The sequence below is a fragment of the Cinclus cinclus genome, chromosome 6 (genome assembly GCF_963662255.1).
Source record: "Cinclus cinclus chromosome 6, bCinCin1.1, whole genome shotgun sequence".
NCBI lineage: Eukaryota > Metazoa > Chordata > Aves > Passeriformes > Cinclidae > Cinclus > Cinclus cinclus.
In genome coordinates, this window is record NC_085051.1 from 25298404 (window position 1) to 25318217 (window position 19814).

At 42.3% G+C, this 19814-nt stretch overlaps 1 protein-coding gene across 3 annotated transcripts in view; it reads right to left on the minus strand.

Moving 5' to 3' along the window:
* Positions 1-11849: 11849 nt before the first annotated feature.
* INO80 (INO80 complex ATPase subunit) overlaps positions 11850-19814 on the minus strand; it is a 63785-nt gene continuing 55820 nt past the window's right edge. For all 3 annotated transcript variants that reach the window (XM_062495871.1, XM_062495874.1, XM_062495872.1), the window contains exons 31-36: positions 18721-18823; positions 18071-18159; positions 17142-17297; positions 15894-16053; positions 14901-15110; positions 11850-14222 (exon numbers count right to left, since the gene is read on the minus strand). In XM_062495871.1, coding sequence (XP_062351855.1) covers positions 14005-14222; positions 14901-15110; positions 15894-16053; positions 17142-17297; positions 18071-18159; positions 18721-18823 — 936 coding nt within the window. In that variant the 3' untranslated portion in view covers positions 11850-14004. The remainder of the gene's footprint in view (positions 14223-14900; positions 15111-15893; positions 16054-17141; positions 17298-18070; positions 18160-18720; positions 18824-19814) is intronic.

Below are 19814 nucleotides of genomic sequence, written 5' to 3' on the forward strand. Positions count from 1 at the left end.
GTTTGTATTACTGTGGCTTGTATGCATATGAAATGGTACCCTGCTGTGCCCAGTAATAAAACAAACTGACAAAGTCAGTCTCATGTACTTTGGTGTTGGTCTTTTTCATTACAGACTTCGAGTTCAAACTAAGAAGTCTTGATGGGTTTTTTTGTTTGTGGGCTTTTTGGGGTTTTGTTTGGTTTTTGTGGGTTGTTTGTTGTTTTTTTTTTTTTTTTTTTTTTTAACAAAGCCTTAACTGCTAATGCTGCTGAAGTTCCTATGTATTTTTTTGTGGGTTTGGTTTGGTTTTTTAATCATATTGCTTCTGAGCAGCATGCCTCTGCCAGATCTAGTGGAAGAACCAGTCTATTCTTTCCCTTTGAGAAAAGGGGATTCAGTGACTTTCTCTTTCCAGCTCTTGTTGATTGTGGACTGCTGGTACTGATAACAGACACAAGCCAGCCTTTCAAACTCTGCAGGGCAGGCACAGAAATGTAATTCTTTCTTGGCAGGTGAAAGGATTTTCATTCTGAGTGTAATCTGGCATTGCTATTTCCAAGAAGTAATAGTGGATGGACAAGAAACTGCAGCTGCAGCCAGATCTGTTGGCTGCAGTAAGGCAGTCAGTTATTTTTCTTCTGCCTTGTGCCCCACGTGATGTGTACAGGGGTGATGTGCACATTCCCATTCCTCTAGTTACCATCTCCCTCAGCACCAGCAGATCACTGTACCTACCAGTATAACCTGTCTCAGGACTTGAGTGATGGAGTGAAAACTAATTGAAACAACTGAATACACCACTAATTAAAGGCAGTCACGTGTTTCAGGGATAACAGACTAGGGAAAAGTACAGTTTCATGGTGGAGGCTCTCACTTCAGCTGAGCAGCTGCACCATGGGAGCTGGAGTATCTTCCAGTTGGGAAATCAAAGGGTTAAAGATTGAACTTATCTCCAAAGAAACACTCTCACTAGTACAAGACTGGAGTCAGAGTCCAGAATAACTCCAGATAAAACTATCTTCACACCTTTCAGATCTCCACAAAGGTGCCACTGGCAAGAATTAGTATCCGATGTGCACTGAGCAACCTGCATTGCCATTGCACAGGGAGAGCCTTGCCTTGTCCTGCCTAGTGTGGGCTGGCCACATGATCTTTCACATCTGGTAAAAGACAAGCAGGGAATGCTTGTGAACAACACAGCTGCACTAGGAATGTTCCTTCAGTGGATGTTTCTTCTTCCCTGAAAAACTTCACTGTTCTAAGCACAGGTACACTACTCCACTGTGCTACCATTTTCTTCCCAAGGAATTCTTTGTAGTGGACTTTCAAAAAAAGGACCCCATTTTCTCATCAGAAGTGGTGAATATGGCAGCTTGTTGCTGTCATCCTGTCACTGCATCTTCAAGTCAGTAAGACACTGAAGTAATTATTTCTCCCAAGGCTTTTACTGTGTCCTGTGAGTCTGGGAACTGGTCATGTTTTGGTCATTTGAGGAATTTAAAAGGTTAACATCCCAGATTTGAACTTTGGACATGTGAGTGAGGAGAGATGGCACCCTGCAACATTTGCTATGTGCCCAGATTTTGTACTGCTACAGAAAAAGGTGGGGGCTGCTTACCTCTGAGGAACCAAGTGAGAGGAATAGAACTGCTGCCTGGTGGCAGTCTCACAGCCATGGCATTCTGGAGTACCAGGTCCATGGTGACACACAAAGACACTGTCCTACCCCAGATATATTTCCCTATAGGTTTCCTCTCCCCCTGCCATGACTTGCCAGCCCAAACGAAGCAGCTGGCTCTGGGTGCAGCTCCAGCTTCCAGCAGCTCTGCCACTGACAACTGGCCTGGGAAAAACACTCACTATTGTCAGACGGTGGGACAACCAGTGTTGCCAGACACTTCTGGGGATGCTTCCTTATCCAGTGTCTTCCTCTTTCATGTACAGTTTTCTCTGACTTCCCTATGATAAGCTTGTGCCTATCAGGTCACCTCACATTAGAAACCGATTGCAATGGGAACACATTTACAAACACTATCAATTGCATATTTCCCAGGTCTAAAACCAGCACAATACATATGATTTCAGCTCCTTCTTCAGCCTTTTCCATTTTCCTGCCCATTGGTTCCCACACAGTCTTGAAACAGGGGCCTGAGTAACCATTTCCTTGAGTACTTTGAGACAAGATCTACCCAGCTGCTTTGCAGGGGCACAAGCCAACTAAATAATGTAGAGTTAATCCAGCCCCAGCCTTCATATGTTAAAGCACTCCTGAGGGAAAACAGTCCTTAAAAGGCAGGGGAAAGGATAAGCAAACTCAGCAATGTTAAAAGGATTCAAAGACCAAACCAAGAGGAAAAATCTCCGGGTTTTAGATGCTACAATATTGTTACAGTTTGAAGGTGGAGTGTCCAGAATAGCAGAGATCACACAGGTAAATCTACCAAAGTGATTCCAGCTTTAGTAAAAATGTAGTTTAAATAAAGCATCTCCAAGGTGTGAACTTACCTGTGCTTCATGTACTTTTCCAGACCAGAAAATTAATGAGACCAAACTCATATTTGTGGCTGATGACAATAAATGCATGCAACTTGGCAAGGGAAAGAGGTGGTAGGAGAGGGGAGAGGAGAGGGAACAGGCCAGATTTCTTCAAATGGGTGTGAAAGCAGCCAATGGCTTGGTCAAGTCTACCTGAGGAAAATGTACATTTGAGCATCCCAAGAGTGGGGCCAGCACAAACTTTTAATGCTATTGAGGAGCCAGCCCAGGATCTCAGTCCCAGGAGGAGCTGAAGGGGGAAGGTGAAGAGCTCTGCATGCATGCCCACAGGCTTGAGAGGCTGGTTCCCTGGGGTTCTGCCATGTGTGGCAGGGAGAGTCTTGCAGGTGGCCTGCAAGTCACAGGGAATGGCACATGCTGGACCTAGCATCTGTTACAGGAACTGCAGCTGGTTGTATGTAGCACACATTATTCCATATGCATCAGCTTGCTGCTCAAGAGACACTGAAATACGGATTTAATTACCTACAGATGTTTCACAGGCAGAGGAATAGCAAAAGATAAAACCCCAAAGAAAGCTTATCACTGCTCCAGGCCAGCCCCTGCAGCTGGAGCAGGCGAGAGCAGCCGGTGCTCCTGTGAGACAGAGCCTGCGGAGGCTGTGCTGGCTGGCACTCCCCTTGCAGCAGAGGCACTTTGTGTGCACTGAGCACAGGGTGGATATGTCCAGAAACCACACCTGGCTTGGTAACAGCCTGTTCTTCTGCTCCCGCTACCAGAAAAGCTTGGAGGGAAAAGAAAGCAGGGGAAAGAAAGAGGGTCTAACTGGGTGTACAGCTGCACCAGGACAAGGGAAACAGACTTTGCATGAAGAATCCAGACATTGTCACCTGTGTACTTTGACACTTCTCCATGTAACACATTCCAGAATGTTCAGCACCAGAATGGGGGCACAGCTGACATGTCCCAAAACCTGGTAGTCAATCCTTGGGCTGAGACTTTAAATCTTTAAAGGTTTTATCACATCCAATACAGTAATTTCAGCCCAAAGGCAGAAGGGAAAACAAATGAGCAGAATTTGGATGGGAGTTGTTCCCTGAGTCAGACTTCTTTTTCACTTTGATGTTTTCAATGACAGGGCACAGAGTTCAGTAGCACCAAATCCAAATGTTTGTTAGAACTCAAGGACTGATGCAGCATAAAAAAAGTGCAGTCCCAGTGCATGATTGAACAGTGATGTGCCATCAGCACGCAGCCCAGCTCAGTTCAGAATCAGTCCCTGTGCATGGGAGGAACAGGAAAAGGATTAACAAAATTGATTTATAGTCAGGCTGTGGAAAAACTACACTTATAGCAAAACTAGCTGCTGCTCAAAGAACTTAGGAATTTCCTACTAACTAGTTGCCTTGACTTAGGTGAGAACCTCCCTGATTTATATGCTGTATTAAAATCATGAGAGAAGCCCCTTGTGGCTTTGAAGGAGCCTTGAGCCCTGGAGAGGAGGGCGGAAGGAAGTAGGCATTCTGGGCAGCACTGGGGAAGCTCTACATGCTTTGTTTACAAACCCTGTACACTTTTTGTTTGGCTTTTGGATGCGTTTTATCCCTTCTCAACTCCCTTTTCATCTCATCGTAATGCCAGCCACACTGATGAGTGTTTATGCTTGTGAATTCCTGAAGCACAGCCAGTACCTTGAACTCCAGAGAATGAGACTGAAATAACGTAAAAGGTCAGGGAAGTTCAAAGACAGAGGTGCTGTTTTCCTAGCTGGGGACACCACACTGTTCCCAGACCACACTGGGCTGCTCTGGGAACACAGGAACAAAGACTTCTCTCTTATGTCCTCCTGTTTACGCTGCTTTTTGCCTCCCTCACCTCATTGCTTTAAAAGGACTGATTTCCATGAAGCTTCAGTTAAAACCACCAGGGATCAATTTGGCCTAAGCCTGACAACTGAAGAGACACTTGATAGCTACCGGCACTTAAAACTCCTGTCACCAAAGGAAAGGGGAAGTTTTTATCCCACCACCCAAATCGTGCTGGCTTACAAGCTGCTTTGTCCACAAGCAGGTACCAGCTACTGAAGCACCTGGAAATCTGTAAATTTCACTCACAGAAAGGCAAGTCAGAGGGTGACTTTTGGAGAGCTTGGAGAGGAGAGGTTTCATGTATCCATGCTGGTTAGCAAGCCTGACCTTCAGAAACATGATGAACCCACACCTGAGCTGGCTAGGCACATGCTGGGTACGTGCAGCTCACCTGTGCCCTGCAGAGAGCTCTGGCACACCGGGCACCTGCCCAGGCTCTGTCTCTGCAGGCTGGGGGCTTCCCTGCCAGCCGCACACAACACCACGCGATGTGGATGTGCCCACTGGCACGGCCACCACCTGCCCCAGGGCCCTCGTTCACGGGTGAAGAGAGGCTAGGGAACGGTACAGGCTGGTGTGAGCACTGCGTTTCACTGCTTCCAGGCCTCCGCTCTCTGCTTTGCCTTAACCCGAGGCTGTGGACTGAGAGACACCAACAGCACAGACAACATGGAAGTCATTTCACAGACACACAGCCAGCCCACTTACGGCAATTACATCCTTGTGTACAACCGAAACGCCTGGGGGGCAACCACAGCCAGCTTGCTGAAATTAAACTCTGTCTACATAAAGCATATGTGACATTTGAAAACATTTAGAAACGAACTTCTAAAAGCAGATTTTCATCCCCTCCTTGTCTAGACGGCACACCAGCCTTTCCAAATTCTGAGTCCGCATCGAGGAAGCTCGTGATGCCATGGGAGGGAAGGGGGGGAGAAGGGGAGAAGGGAAGGAGAAGAGTGGACAAGGGGAGGAAGGAAGGAGGGAACCAGAGGAGGGGAGAAGGGAAGGAGGGGAGAAGGGGAAGAGGGGAGAAGAGGAGAAGGAGAAGAGGGGAGGAGGGGAAGAGCAGGTGCTGCCCTGGCCGCCGGGGCCGGCCGGGAAAGGCAGGGGCTGCCACCTCTGCCCACCCCGCGGGCGCCTGACGCGGGGCAGCGCTGGCAGGTGTGCGCTTCCACCTGTCACAGCACCGAGCGGCTGCCGGCGCTGCAGTGACCTCCCAGGACTGCGGCTGACTCGCGTTGGATGTGCTGGAGGTGCACAGGGCAGGGAGATCCTGTTACAGACTGCTGGGGTCAGCAGCTGTGTCCTCAGGGTGCTTCTACCGGCGTCATGGGCTGAAATCTCTCACTTATTCTTGTTTTCCAGTGAAGTACTCATTTCTTTAAGTAAAACTGAGCCAAAAGTATGTTTCAAACAGCTAGCAGGTTCTCTGATTGTACATAAATTAATTTTAGATTATACATACATTCGTTGTTTGCTCTGCTTTATAGGAGCGTGTTTTACTTCAAGTTGTTACTCTCCACAAACACATAATCCCATTTTTAGAGAGGGAAAAATGCAGGAGTGCCCAGTTCCCCACAGCTATGATAGATGCTGCTTTTCATCTTTCCTTTGACAGCAACTGTTAAGACTCAATTACCTCTGGACATACTAGGCAGGAGACAGATGAAAGCGTTTCTTGCTGCTGCACAGCACAGTTGATTCTGGCAGCATTTCTGTCTCTAAACTACAAATATACTGAATCTATTTCTGGAATACATCCTATAATTTGAGGCCAGATGAGCTCAGGACTGAGGGAAAAAAGTAACTGTGGGACTAGGCTCATTCAGAATAAATATCCACTACTTTTTTTCCCAGAGGATTGCTACCTCATTTCATTTGATGGGAGGACATTAAAATGAGCAGCAGTTCAATTCCTTTTTCTTTTGTCTGGTCCTGTATTTGCTTATGCCTTTATGCACACAAATGGGGACTGTTCCCCATTTTGGCTTTTCTCTGGCAAATCACTATAGCAACATCTGCCTATCACTGTGGCACCTTGGCAAGCTTAAATTCCTCTGTGAAGAGGTGTAATTTCTATTGTACAGATGGGGAGCAGAGACATCAAGAATATGATTTCAAAAGTGTACAATGACTTTCAAAGCATACTGGGAAATATTGAGGGATGATGTTTTTCAGAGCACTTGGAACTGTACATTGGGTGTTCAGTGATACCACGCTGGAAAAGAGATAGTGTGTGCTCCTGTTATCAGCACTGCATCCTGACGCAGACATGCAAGAGTCATCTCATATTTTCATGGATACTCTTATGTTTGCAGTTGCACAGTGAGGATCTGTGTGGTTTCAAGTTTAGTGATTTGCTCTCAGTATTCTTAAATTTTCACATACCAAAGCAACTAATATTTAAGCTCAGCAGAGAAACATTTTTTATATAGCTTGGGGTGTTTTTGCTTTATAGGCACCACTCAAATTTCTTGCAGTATCTCAAGCTCTTTTACCTGCTGACAGCTCCAAACATCTCACTTGTGTTAATTCCTGTAACACCTCAAACATGAGATCTGGTCTAAATTAGAAATTTAAACAACATTACTTTTCCCATGTACTATCAATTATATGACTGCAAGGCAGAGCTAGACTTCTCTAATCTGTCTGTGAAGTTTCTAGTAAAACAGCTCTCACTCTTATTTAGTTACTTGATTCCAAACAGACACAATGATACAAAGGACAGCATACTGCAGTGAAACCAAATTACATCAATTACACAATATATACCCCTGATAGCATATGCTAACAGCAACTTATCAAAGCCAGGGAAGCTGCAAAGCTCATGGTTGGTTGTTTCAAAATCATATAAAGCACTTCAAAGCAGCCAATAAAAAGAATTGTTAGGACTTCCAGTCCCAAGTCAACACTGTTTCAGAAACCTCCTTATGCATTACAGATTCAGCATCATAATGTCAGTAAGCTTCCAGGTAGTCAATTGGAATTTATCTGAGTGTCTAATTACTAAAATATTAAGAAAAAATTAATTTTTTGGGCTGACCAGATTAAATAAATATCTCAGTAAAATTATGACTGCAAGTTAGTTACAGTAATTTGTTCCAAACTCCGAAAATGCAGAGAATGATGAAAGACTGCAGTCTTCTGAACAAACAGACATTATGAAGCTGAATTAATATGTCAGGGGCACTTGAAATCCAGAGACTGGAATTTCCCATTATGCACCTTTAGAGCTATTTCGAGATCCACTTCAACAAAAATGATGTTCCTGCCCATAGTAGGAGGTTGGGAACTTCATGACCTTCAAGGTCCCTTCCAACCAAAATCATTCCACAGTCCTACAAAATACCATAGTACTGCGATTGTAAATAAGATTAAATCAATGAAAAATCTAGATTAAATGGCAAGAAGAGGGATGTCTGCAGGCATGCAGATGTTGTTCAAAAAAGTGTTCACACAAACTCTATGGAAAGACCAGGAGCAGCAAGAAAAACAACACTCAGAAGGGCCCTCCCATTGGCACCCACCAGATGCATGGAGTAACCCCCCAAAACAGGTTTTTGGCAGTTCATTTTCAAAATTCTCTGAAGGTTCACATAGCCTGAACACCTCTTCTGTTTCCCCTGCTTGCAAAGGTAAAACATAGGAGCTTTGTCACAGACAAATGAAGTATCACTCAAGGGTGTGTCCGGCCACGTGCCATTGCATTTACTGTGCAGAAGCACACTCCACTGATCAGCATGTAGCTAATTGCAGTCACACGCCAAAAGCTTAATGTAGTTCAAAAAAAAACAACAAAACCCCAAAGCAACATTCAGCCAACTACATGTGAAATTTGATGACTCTCCCGTTCTTAAAATACCCCATCAGCCTTCCATAGGCCAAGTGAAATACAGACAGGTGCTCTGCGCTGCTGCTTCCGACTGACTGTAGGGAGAGCAAGGGCTGCCAAAGGTGACTGCTTTGGAAGCACTTCTGTGAGGAACTCAGATGGGTTTAGACCAATCCTGATACAAGTTTTGACTTGTCTATGAAGGAAAGTTACTTGAATTACAGAAGGCTGTGAATTAGAGAATAGGCGTTCCCAGCTAACGCGAATGTTCTTCCTCAGCAAAGAGCTTATCTGGGAGGGGAATTCTTCAGGAATATTGTTGAAGAACAAGCATCACAAAACCACTTGTCTATGCAGCAGCTGGAAAACTCTAAAATGTACCCATTGAACTGAATAAAAATGAGAATTTCTGTGTTTGAACTCTACTGTAAGATCAAGGGAAACTGTAACATTAAACTTGAAAAGAAACCTGAAGGACAGTCACCTGAAAGATAGATGACATCTTACCACGGAATGGAGGGAGGGCTCCCACTGTAATGTATTTTGATGAAGACCCAAGTTGGGAAGTTAAGATGTAGGGATATATCAGAGGAACACAGGAACAGAGACAAGAGGTGAGATTAACAGGATTTGCATCACCTAATAAGAGAGCATTTCTTAAACACATCTTGAGAAGAACGCTGCTAGTTTCTTGTTATGAATAAGCAAATTTGAATACATTTAACAAATAGTCAAAAGATCAGTTTTGTGAGACAATCCAAAACAGTAGTAAATTTCAAAATAAATTGCAATCTCTGAGCAACAGTAAGAATTTTTCTTGTATGCTTAACTTTATCTTAATTCTCAGTCCTCACAACAGAGGTGCAAGGCATAAGGGTCATGCATTTAAAAGTTAACACTTTAGACAGAAGCATTTCCCCTACCAACCACTGAAGACAACACTTGGGTCTTAAAAAGAGTTGGATAAGGTTGAGGACAGGGAGGAAAAAAACAACTGCTTGCAAAAAAGGGTCACAGATATGACAAGAAATACAGTAGTGCTTGGATGTCTAGAAGCTCACACAGTCACCTGTTAAGTACAGCAGACCTAACAGAACCAGCAATACTGACAAAAAGGAAGAGGCAGTCCATGGGAAACTCAAGAAGACACAGAAGTGGTGTTCCAAAGCTTTCATCCCTCATTCTATCAAGGATGCTCACCAGCTGAGGAAGGAAGGAGTGATTGCTTCATACCTGAGTACTGAAACACTTCCTCCTGCTTAGGATGCAAAAGAATTCCCTCATATGCCCCTAGAACATTCTATAAATAGAGTACAGTACAAAATGCCTAGAAGGCCCACTTTGGAGTAACCTCACTTTTCTGAAGAGGTAGGCAGGATTGAAGAGGAAGCTGAAGGAAACGCAACTCATCTTATCATGCATTCCTCCATTTCAAGAGGCTTTTGTTGGATACTTTTCAGACGAGCACAAGCTAATTTGAGTGCTACAAGAACAACTTGTTTACTCAATAGATCTGCTGGTTGAATCTGAGAGTTGGGGCATCTGTATTGTCCTAATAGATGCTCCCGATAGAAAGACTGAATCATCCCTTCCCCTCTCATTCACTGCCATGCAACTGGTGCAGGCTGCAAATAAAAAAATCCTTCACAATTCCAGGAGTATAAGATATGATTACCTTTATTTTAGTACATACGTCTCAGTTATACTTCACATGCAAGCAGCATCCCTTTGGGTAGTGAGCTACAAATTGTTTTCCAGCCACTCCAACAGAAATTTCCAGAGATCAGGGCGTGTGCCACCATCCCTCCTTAAGCACGAAGGGGAACACAAGACATGCCTGTAAGGCTCCCTGAGAGTTATAATGTGTGTTTCAGATAGGAGAGTCAACAAAAAAAAAAAAAAAGATGAAGGCAGAAGTGAGAAGCTGAGGAGCCTGTAAGTCTATCTGGGAGCAGAAGCAGGCCAGCTCACTCCACTGTGGAGACCAGGACAGGACATGCAGTGCAGTGGTCACAGGGCAGCACTTCTCAAATTACACTGATCCACATCCTGCACCAGAGTGATTTTATCAGTTGTGCTCTTCCTCCTCTCAGCTGCAATTTGGCTGTTCCTGAGCTACAATCAAAGTAGTGTAGATCCTATTCCTGCTGCATGGAGCTTTTCCCACTGAGCTTTGTGTGCCTCCCCCACTGGGAAATGCTGCTGAAGGAAATACTTTGGGGATATGGAAATAAAGCAAGATACAGCTCTAGGCAGACAGATAACTTTCTACAAAGGGGACACAGGACAGTGAAGAGCAGGGACACTGTGGTGGGGAAAGCATGCGACAGAGAGGGGAGAAGGCACAGAAATAACACTATATTTGGACAGTGCAGCAGTAATATCCTGAAGTGAAGAATTAAAGCAGCTCCTGGTTCAAACCATCCTGCAGTAACCTGCAGTTCATCTCTCTGCAGAATAAGGAAAGGAAATTTAGTGGCTGGCAAAATGGAAAGGACAACAGACTTGAGCCATAATAGAAAAGAGAAAATGCAGGCTAGGGGACAAAGGGTGTTCTGGGGACCCTTCTGAACTACACAACCCTAATAGGCTAAACTACAAAAAGATGTGTGAGGCTGAGACACTACAGCCCTTTTAATATAAATCCCAACTTCTCAGGACCTAAGAAAATTATCACCTTTAAATGTCTTCAATAGTAGCATTGAGCAGTGAACCGTATTTAACAGTTTTGTAGACATCAGTGAGTAAAATGCTATCATCAACTAGCATGAGGAATACACAGCACTCCCAACATCCCCCAAACCATACTGAAAGCTATTTCACCATTCCAGCTCAATACACAGACTCAGCTCATTCAATCATTGTGTCCACCTTTTGCAAACACCTTGATCTCTTGGAGTAAAGGGACTTTCTCTGCCATTAATCCATATGAGTGCATAACACACAGTTGGAGTGAAAAGATGCTCAGATGAAATTATAAAGAACAAAGCGTCAGTGTGCACTCTCATTTGCTCACTTCCCCAGGTATTAATTACAAAACTACCTCTACCTTCTTAAATAAATTCCCAGTCTTTGTCTTTATAGTACTGCTTTCTTCCCCAAACCAAGAAATTAGACTAGGACAGCCATGACATGATTTCTTCCAATTTCTTGATTACTATCACAATCTTTTCTCCTATGATGCATAATACCAAGAATGTTGAAGTGTAATGTCTTATAGAAATTGAACTGACTATGATCTAGCAGTTCATTTATTTTACAACTATGTTAGATCTTCATGAACTTCTCAGCCTGACACAAACTGTGCAAGCAGATGAGCTACCACTGCTTTTGCCACAACTTGTGATGTCATTTGGTACTTTTCTTGATGACTAAATTGTTTTTAATATTTTAAAATTTTATTTATATTACATTAAATATATTTAAGTTTATTTTATAAACATATTCCAAATGTATTTATATTCTTAAATACGTATTTTTATTTTTATACTTATCAGTGTTTTAAATATCAGTATTTTAATCTTGCAAAAGTATAGCATGTGACAGTATGTATTACATTTCTGCAAGCTTTTCAAATTATGATTTTTTTTCTCTCCACTTTGGATTATAAATTAATGCAACTGTCTAGCAGTTTGGAGAGAAAGACTGTGCATAAAAAAGTCCTTTTAACTCCCACTGGAAAGAAAAAAAAAAGGAAAAAATAAGAAATAACTGTAAGAGAATGGTGTCTTAACAATCAACTGTGCGGAATTCAACCACTGAAGTTCAGGCACTGCGTAATTACATATATTATAGTTGCTTCTGTTTTCTTGTGACCTGCTGCACACTTACTCCAAAATAGATTATGAGGTCATTAGTGAATACAAACATGGGGTAAGGGTACAGTTGTAACTGAAGAAGGTTACAAACATGATACTTCGCAGAGCACAGACACTCTAGAGCTTTACACTGAGCAGGGTTTGTCTCCAGAAGCACTTCCAGATGCACACCCCTCCATGCTCTCTTCCCTAATCCTCTCATTCATACAGCTATATGCATAAAAACCACAAAGACACTGATTTACATAAAATTATCTCACTCCATTTTATTTAAGATTTTCTCCTCCAGTTAGTAAAAGAAAGATGTGTCTCTCTTTATACATATGTACAAGTTCAGTTACAAAAATAGACAGCACATTCAAAGAGAAAAAAAGGCTTGGCATTTGTCTGATTCCCTCTAAATATCATATATACATGTGAATAGAAGGGGACGGGGGAAGTCTTCATGAGTTAATTAAACATCACCTCCCCCTCAATTATCCCCTGCAAATCTGTTCAAAAATCAATCTAACTAAGTTCAGTTCTGCTATTTTCAGGTGTGCAAATCAGAGGCAGAACCAACAGGAAGCACTCGCTCTACACTGTAGGACGCCAGGCAAAGGATTTGGGGTCAGAAAAAAAAAATTATAAACATAAAAAAAGAAATCATCTTCCACTGTCACAGCCCAGACCTGCAACTCAACTTGCTTCTCTCAAGGGATGAAAGTGCCCCGGCAGAACAGCCTCTTAATTCAAAGTGTGAGACAGAACAACTGTCCCACACCTAAATCTCAGTGCAATGCAGACAACGCTTACAGCAAAGCAAGGGGCTATGGGCAGGGTTTGTGCATCCAGAATGGGGAAGGAGCAACCAGGGAACAAGAACACGGATGGGTGCCAGCAGCACTGCCTTCTATCAGCCTCATGGGACAGGCTGCTGCCCGCACACTGCAGTGAACTCAACCACGCAGGTAATGTGTGATGATCACAAAGATGAAGGGAAAACACATTGCAAGAACAGTCAATGGGATGGCTGGGATAGGAGACAATTTTTTTTCCCCAGAATTTGGCTGGAAGGGGGAATGGCACAGTTTTCTCTCACTCAGGATTGTTTTTCATTGCTCCTCTCACAGCACTGCAAGCCGCAGATCCATGTGCTGCTACAGCACGGTGAGAGAAGCAGCACAAACTCCTCCTCTGCACTTCGGTTTTCTTCCTTCTCAAGATTTGTACAAATAGAGTGTTAATTTGTTTCTAAGCTTTTAGTAGTTCTGCGCACTTCATAAATGAGAGAAATCATTCTTGACATGGTGAGTGTTTATGCTGAGGAGAACTCTGAAATGCAAACCAATCACTGGCCTGTGGTTTCTTCCACTGTGTGAAGTAGAGGCTGTGCTGCTGCTCTCACGAGGCCTGACAGCACTCCCTGTATTCTGCAGCTCTGAACATCTTCCTGACAAATGCTGCTGAAAAGAGTCCACTCCCTGGAAACCACCTGAGACACCTTCCTTTGAATTTCAAGGCTTTAAAGAATCCAGAGACCCACACCAGAAGAAGCCAATAATTTTTTTGATCACACGTCACCTTCAGCATAGCCCCCAATTACTCCTGCATGTTCACTGACCAGCTGCCAAGACAGAAATGTCTTGTGACTCTACAGGATTCTACTGGGATTCAGATACTGATTTCATAGCCAAAATTAATGCTGGGCTTCACCTCAGGCTACAAGAGAGGAAGTACATTGGTGTGACTTCAAGCGCACACAGGTGCAAGATATTGCATGGAGTAGTTGGATGCTTTCTTACCCCAGACTCCCTTCCCTCCTTCTTGCAGTGTCTGCAAAGATAGTTTTTTGGAATACACATAATCAAAGTGCTCACATCAACCACCCACTCCCACTGTGCTTTGATTTCCTTTCCACACGTGCTGGACAGCAACAAGGCATTTGTTAGCATGCCTTCAACTGGCAGGGTGGTCTACTCTGAAAGCCAGTGCAGTTCAGAACAGCTTTGGGGGTTCAAAATTACTACCGACCACCTGAGGTGTGGGCACCTTTGCTTTGCTTCCGAATTGAAGTTTCTGATATGAGACTGCTGGTCAGGTTTAAACTTTTGGAGGTCCCACAGACATTGTTTCCTTTGCTCAAAGGGGAGCTCAAGGGAGAAGGGGCGTTTGAAGGTCCAAAATCTGCAAGTCCGGAAGGCCGAATGATTGCTGTTTGTAGAGGGCTACTTGCAGACATGCCTAGCAATGGAAAAGAGAATCACATTCTACATTAGCATATTATTCCACTTGTGGTTCTTCAACAGCAGACAATGTACTAACAATCAGTCCTAAGACTACTCTGCGTTCAAGACTTACAACAGTGTAATGAAGACGGAGGTCCTTAAGATACAAAACATCTTACAGTTATACCCTGGGCTATCTTCAGCTGGTGTAAAGCTGCAGCTCAATCACCATAAGTTTAGCAGGTTTTGGAGTGCGATAATCTAACTTCAACATGATGCAATGCAGGAAAACCAGAGCCATAGCCATGGCATAAACAACACTATCTGATCTGTCTGAACACCACATAAAATAACGCCCAAAACCAACAAAAAAAAAATTACCAAAAGAGAAAAAATAAAGAAACAAAAAACACAACAAAAACAAACAAATAAACCCCTCAAAACAAGAGGAAAAATATTTGATATGAGATAATTCAAAGGGCAGACAAAACTCAAGATCATCTGAAGTAAAACCGGCTATCCGCTCACACCCTTACCATGTCACACTTTGCACTGCCTGGATCTTAGAATATAATGGACAAGCAATACCAACAACACAACACTTAACCTATCTGTTGACAGGCTGTAAAGCAGCCATGACACGCAAGCTGTGGTGGGTTTGCTCTGTGCCTGGTGCCTGCCCTGCCCCACGTACCTTTGGAGACGTTGTACCCGTAGGCTGCGTACGCCGCCGCAGAGGCCGCTGCTGCCCCCGCCTTGGCCCCTGCCATCGCTGCTGCACTCCCTGCTATCGACTTCCGGCTCCTGCCCTTCCCAGTGCCACCTTTGGAGCCACCTTTGGGACGACCTCGGCTTCGACTTGACTGGCCTCTCGCAGTGAGAGATGTATCTTGCATTGAAACACCTGAGAGAGGAAAGGATGTACAGTGTTTCACGTGCCTCACCAGTGAGTGCAGCATCAAAGCTGCCCACCGGTTACATTAATACTGTTCCTATGTGCATTTACAGTAACAGGGACACTGTGAGCAAGCAGAGGTCTCATGAAAGGAATTATGTATACAAAACTTCACTCTTCAGCAACAGTGTCTTACTAACTGCAACTACTTGTGTTATTATGAATCCAACCTACAAAGAGATGGAGGATTCTGAGTTCTACTTTAGGATTATGCGTTTTCTTATTTGAAGGTGGAGATGCAGTTATCGTCCATCTGCTGTCTCTGAAGAAACTCATCAAGAATGATTCTGAAAACTACAGTAATTAAAACCACTTGACATTATTTAAAATCACATTACACTTGAAAAAAATTGCTCCAACCATGCACTGGAGATAGAGAGCTAATTATCAACCCAAGAGCAAATTCAAGGAAAAGCTTAGAGATTAATAATTCTGTGATTGTCTGTAATTTGGTAACAAACTTAAGGGAAAAGTCCTCCATAACACAGGAACAAAGGACACAACGTTTTGAAGTAACTAACACAGAAAAGAATTAAGTGTGGTGAATCACAGACTATAAACAGGTATTTCCTCTCAAATCAGAAGTAACTTTGCAATGAAAAGGCAATTATTTTCCCCCCAAATCTTGCCAACCATTCATATATCCTGGGTAAAATTCAGCAAACCCATCACTCAGTCATGCAAAGTCAAGTTTAATAAATGTTAATAATAAATCAAGGCAAGAGTACCTACCATTCACAGTGTCTGAAACTGAGCCAGTAATGGAAGCAGGAGAGTTTGTTGCCCTTGACTGAGGTGCTGACGAAGCTGGATCATCAACAATCACAAGCATATCATTACTACTCTCATCAGGAGGGATAGAGCCCATATGTAATTCACTGCTGATGGATATCTAAATGTGACAGAGAACAAAGCCATTAGCTGCTCAGCTTAGGAAAGAGCACAAAGATAGTAAGATCTTCAAAACCTACACAATCACAAGTAATTGGTACTTGTTCTTTCCCATTTCCTCTACAATAGCAGCATAGGCAGGACACATCATCTGCCTGATCACACCACACTTTACTTACACCCTGAGCAGCAGTAAAGACCACCACCCACTATTTAATTTCAGTTCATGAAAATACGTGTTAAATTGTGATGCAAAAGACTAATGGGCTCAGCAGAGATTTAAGTAAATTGCTGTTCAACTGTGCATTTTCAACTGCAAAAGAGAAAATAGGATTCTTAACCCACTACTACTGCTAATAAAAATCTTGATCAATAAAGGAGGAGTACAATACAGAAACCTTAATCGACATGGCACAGAACAAAATACATTTGCTGCTAAAAACAGTTTGCAACTCTTTACACAGAGATGAAGAAAAATAAGATGTGTCCACTGAAGATTTTTAATTTAAATTCCAGAGGAGAAAAACCACAATAATTCAGAACCTGATGCAAGTGAGGAAGCAGAGATGGAGACACAGGCAAGACTAGTGAGGGGTACTTAGAAAGACAATGAATGTCAAGGAGCTATTTGAGGGATACTGTTTGGCTTAGGAGCAGAGTGCTCTTGCTATGGAAGATATTGGTATGGGAGAGGGCACATGGTTATAAATGTGAGCATGAGAAACGCAGGAAAAAGTGACAAGAAAGAAGGAAGAAAGTAAGTGGGACTCCAGGTAAGAGTAGAAAAACTTCACAGACTGGAAGGGAGGAATGCCAAGGCATAAATTCACTGTAAGGAAAGGGAGGCAGAGAGTAAAGGAAGAGGAGGATAACAGAATGTCAAATAACATGAGGAGCTGTAAGGCAGCTTATTAGCAGCTGTTGCATTTTCAATAAACTACTTCCATTTGCATAGTTCACCTTTAAGACACGTCCCTTTCCCACACACTCAAAGCTCTACAAGAGCTAAAGTAACAGACAGCAAGAATCCTACAAGATGTAGGTCCACAACTGAAACAGTGTGTGGGTTAAAGCAGTGGTGAGTCTTACCTCACTGAAAGGACTGGGCATGGCAGAGTCTACACTAATGAAAGAGTCATCCCCATCAGCAGACAGGTTGGAGTTATCAGCTGAGGGAACAAATGGGACCACAAGGTTCATGTTCTCTTTCTTTCTCTTCCCATCCAATTCATCTTCCTTCTTCTTCTGAAATAAAGAAAGTAATACCAGGACTGAAAAGGCAATAAAACAGAAGAATGGGAACAAGCAACCCAAAATCTCAAAATCTAGTGCAGTATTTTAACTCAAGGAATGCCTCATAAACAATTTCCCAAAACAAGTTTCTGAAGGAAACAGATGGTAACAGAACCCTTTAATGCTCCTTCTTTAGATTTCAGAAGGGTTTGTTTGTTTTTCTTCATATAATAGCTGGAACAATGGAGTATTACTCTTACAAAATTACTTTGACTTCTAGTACCTTTTGGAGTGAGCTTGTTTACCATTACACAAAGTTCCAATTAATTAATGCAAAGCCTCACTGTCTTAAAAATCCAGAATTTTCCTAAACTGTTTTTAGTGATGCTTTTTAAACAAACTGATCTTCTCTAGTTCTACACAAGGCTCATAGCTATGTGGGTTTTATCCCTGTTTGGAGCTTCCTTTACATTCCCCATTTGTTCTTGTAGAACAAAATCATGATCAAGTCACCATCAGTTGATTGTCAGGTTTGTTTGGATAGGCAGTACTTCCCTAATTTTGAAGCTGCTAATGACTAAAATACAGGTAACTATGCATTACTTGTTTTGTAATATCCCTCTTCTGTGTCAGAAACAACCACAGACTGACATACCACAGCAAAGGCAAGAAGGTTTACTCATTAAGACTGCCTTGGCATAGAATGTTTTCACATTCCCTAACAGTGATCCCAAAGCTCTTCTGGCTCTATCTCTGACACAGGCAACCTCTCTGCATCAAAGTACCTTCTCAGCATATTTTTCCCTTTTACGTTTACGTTCCTTCACACGATTTGTTTCTTCTTGCTGCCGTTTCTCTTCTTGACGCTGACGTACTGTTGGAAAAGAAATACAAAGCTGTCACCACTGGAAAGATATTTCCTATCCTTTTATGAATCGTACAAGAAGTTCTAATTCTAACAGAACTGGGAAAAAAAAAATCAGCTGTACTGAAACTAAAACACATTCAAAACATTCCTCTACTAAAACTATTTGTTTCCAAGTCACTAAAACGTCTTACAGGGAAATTAGTCTTTCAAGCAACATGAAAGAGTATGCCTCTAACTTCAAAAATATTATGAAATACAGCACTTTTACTTATCTTGTCATGACCTACATAATTCTTGTCAAAGCTCTGTCATTCAGGAACAATGTAATGATCCTGAATGAATGCCAATGAAAACTTAATCACATCATCATGTCTCATTTTGCACAACTTCATTCAACTCAGCAGTGATATCAAACCAGCTTGTACTAACAAGAGTTGGCAATACAAAAAGAGACAGGAAACAGAAGTTGTTATCAGCAATACATGTGTCTGTAGAGATAAAAACACAGATTTCATAAGGTAATGAAGTGGAAAATGGAGGAATTGCTGAAACACCAATTTCACATACATTTCTTTTCCAGTTCCTCATCATCCAGCAGAAGGCTGACCACCTCTTTTGGCTTCAAGGTGTCAGGTTTGAAATTGCCACCTGAAATTACCATCCGTTGAATCTAGAAGGAAAAAAACAAGTGAAGAAAAGGAAAAATTAGTCAAAGCAGCCATGAAACATTTCTCATTACCCACCAGTGAAAGCCAGCTGCAAAAATCATACATCTCTCTAAGTCAGACTTGATCCAGTTTCTCTATCGTACCAAAGCTAATAGCAAAATTTCAGGGTATACAAGAAAATACAAGAAGCAACTGAGAGAGAAAGCAGAAAATTACCATCCCTTATGGAAAGTTACATATTTTTGAAGCAGTATGTGATAGGCTACAAATTACAATAGTATTAATTAATATACTGCCAAACAAAACAAAACAAAAATACAGCAACAGCCCTCTCAGGTATAATTTACCCATTCAAATTTTCAAGTAGCTGCACAGAGGATCATAAAAGATCACATTCTTAAAGGTTGCAACATTTTCAGTGTCCTTGACTGAAAACTGTATCTCCACCCTGAGTCATGCTGCAGTTTAAGCAATTCACTCAGCCTCTATTACTACAACTACATTAAAAAAAACTCCAACAACTAAGAAAAAGCGTAACTTAACAGAAGAAAACAAGCTTTAACATAAGGCAATTTCAATGATTTTGATCATCAGCAGAAGACTACACCTAATTTTCAGGCTGATTTCAGGTACCTCTAGTGCAGTTTATCAGAAAAAATGGTTTCAACAAATGAAATTTGAATGCATTCAGTTGCTGCAACATCATGAGCAGCATCCAAGTAAGACAAAAGCCATAAGAAACTCCAAGTACACAAAACATCTGAATGTTGTATATAGTGTACCTACTGCTACCAAAAAACATTAACCTCCTTAGTTATTTTCTTGCCAATAAAGTATCATGAGGTTTAAAGTTCTTAGTACACTTACTGCTTAGCGCTGCACAACTCTGAGCTTTTCTGGCAACCCTTACACCTCAAATAATTTCCACTTGATTACCTCCCAAACATCTTTTTTAAAAAATCAGCTGTTGTGTAACATGAGAGGAATCAGTAA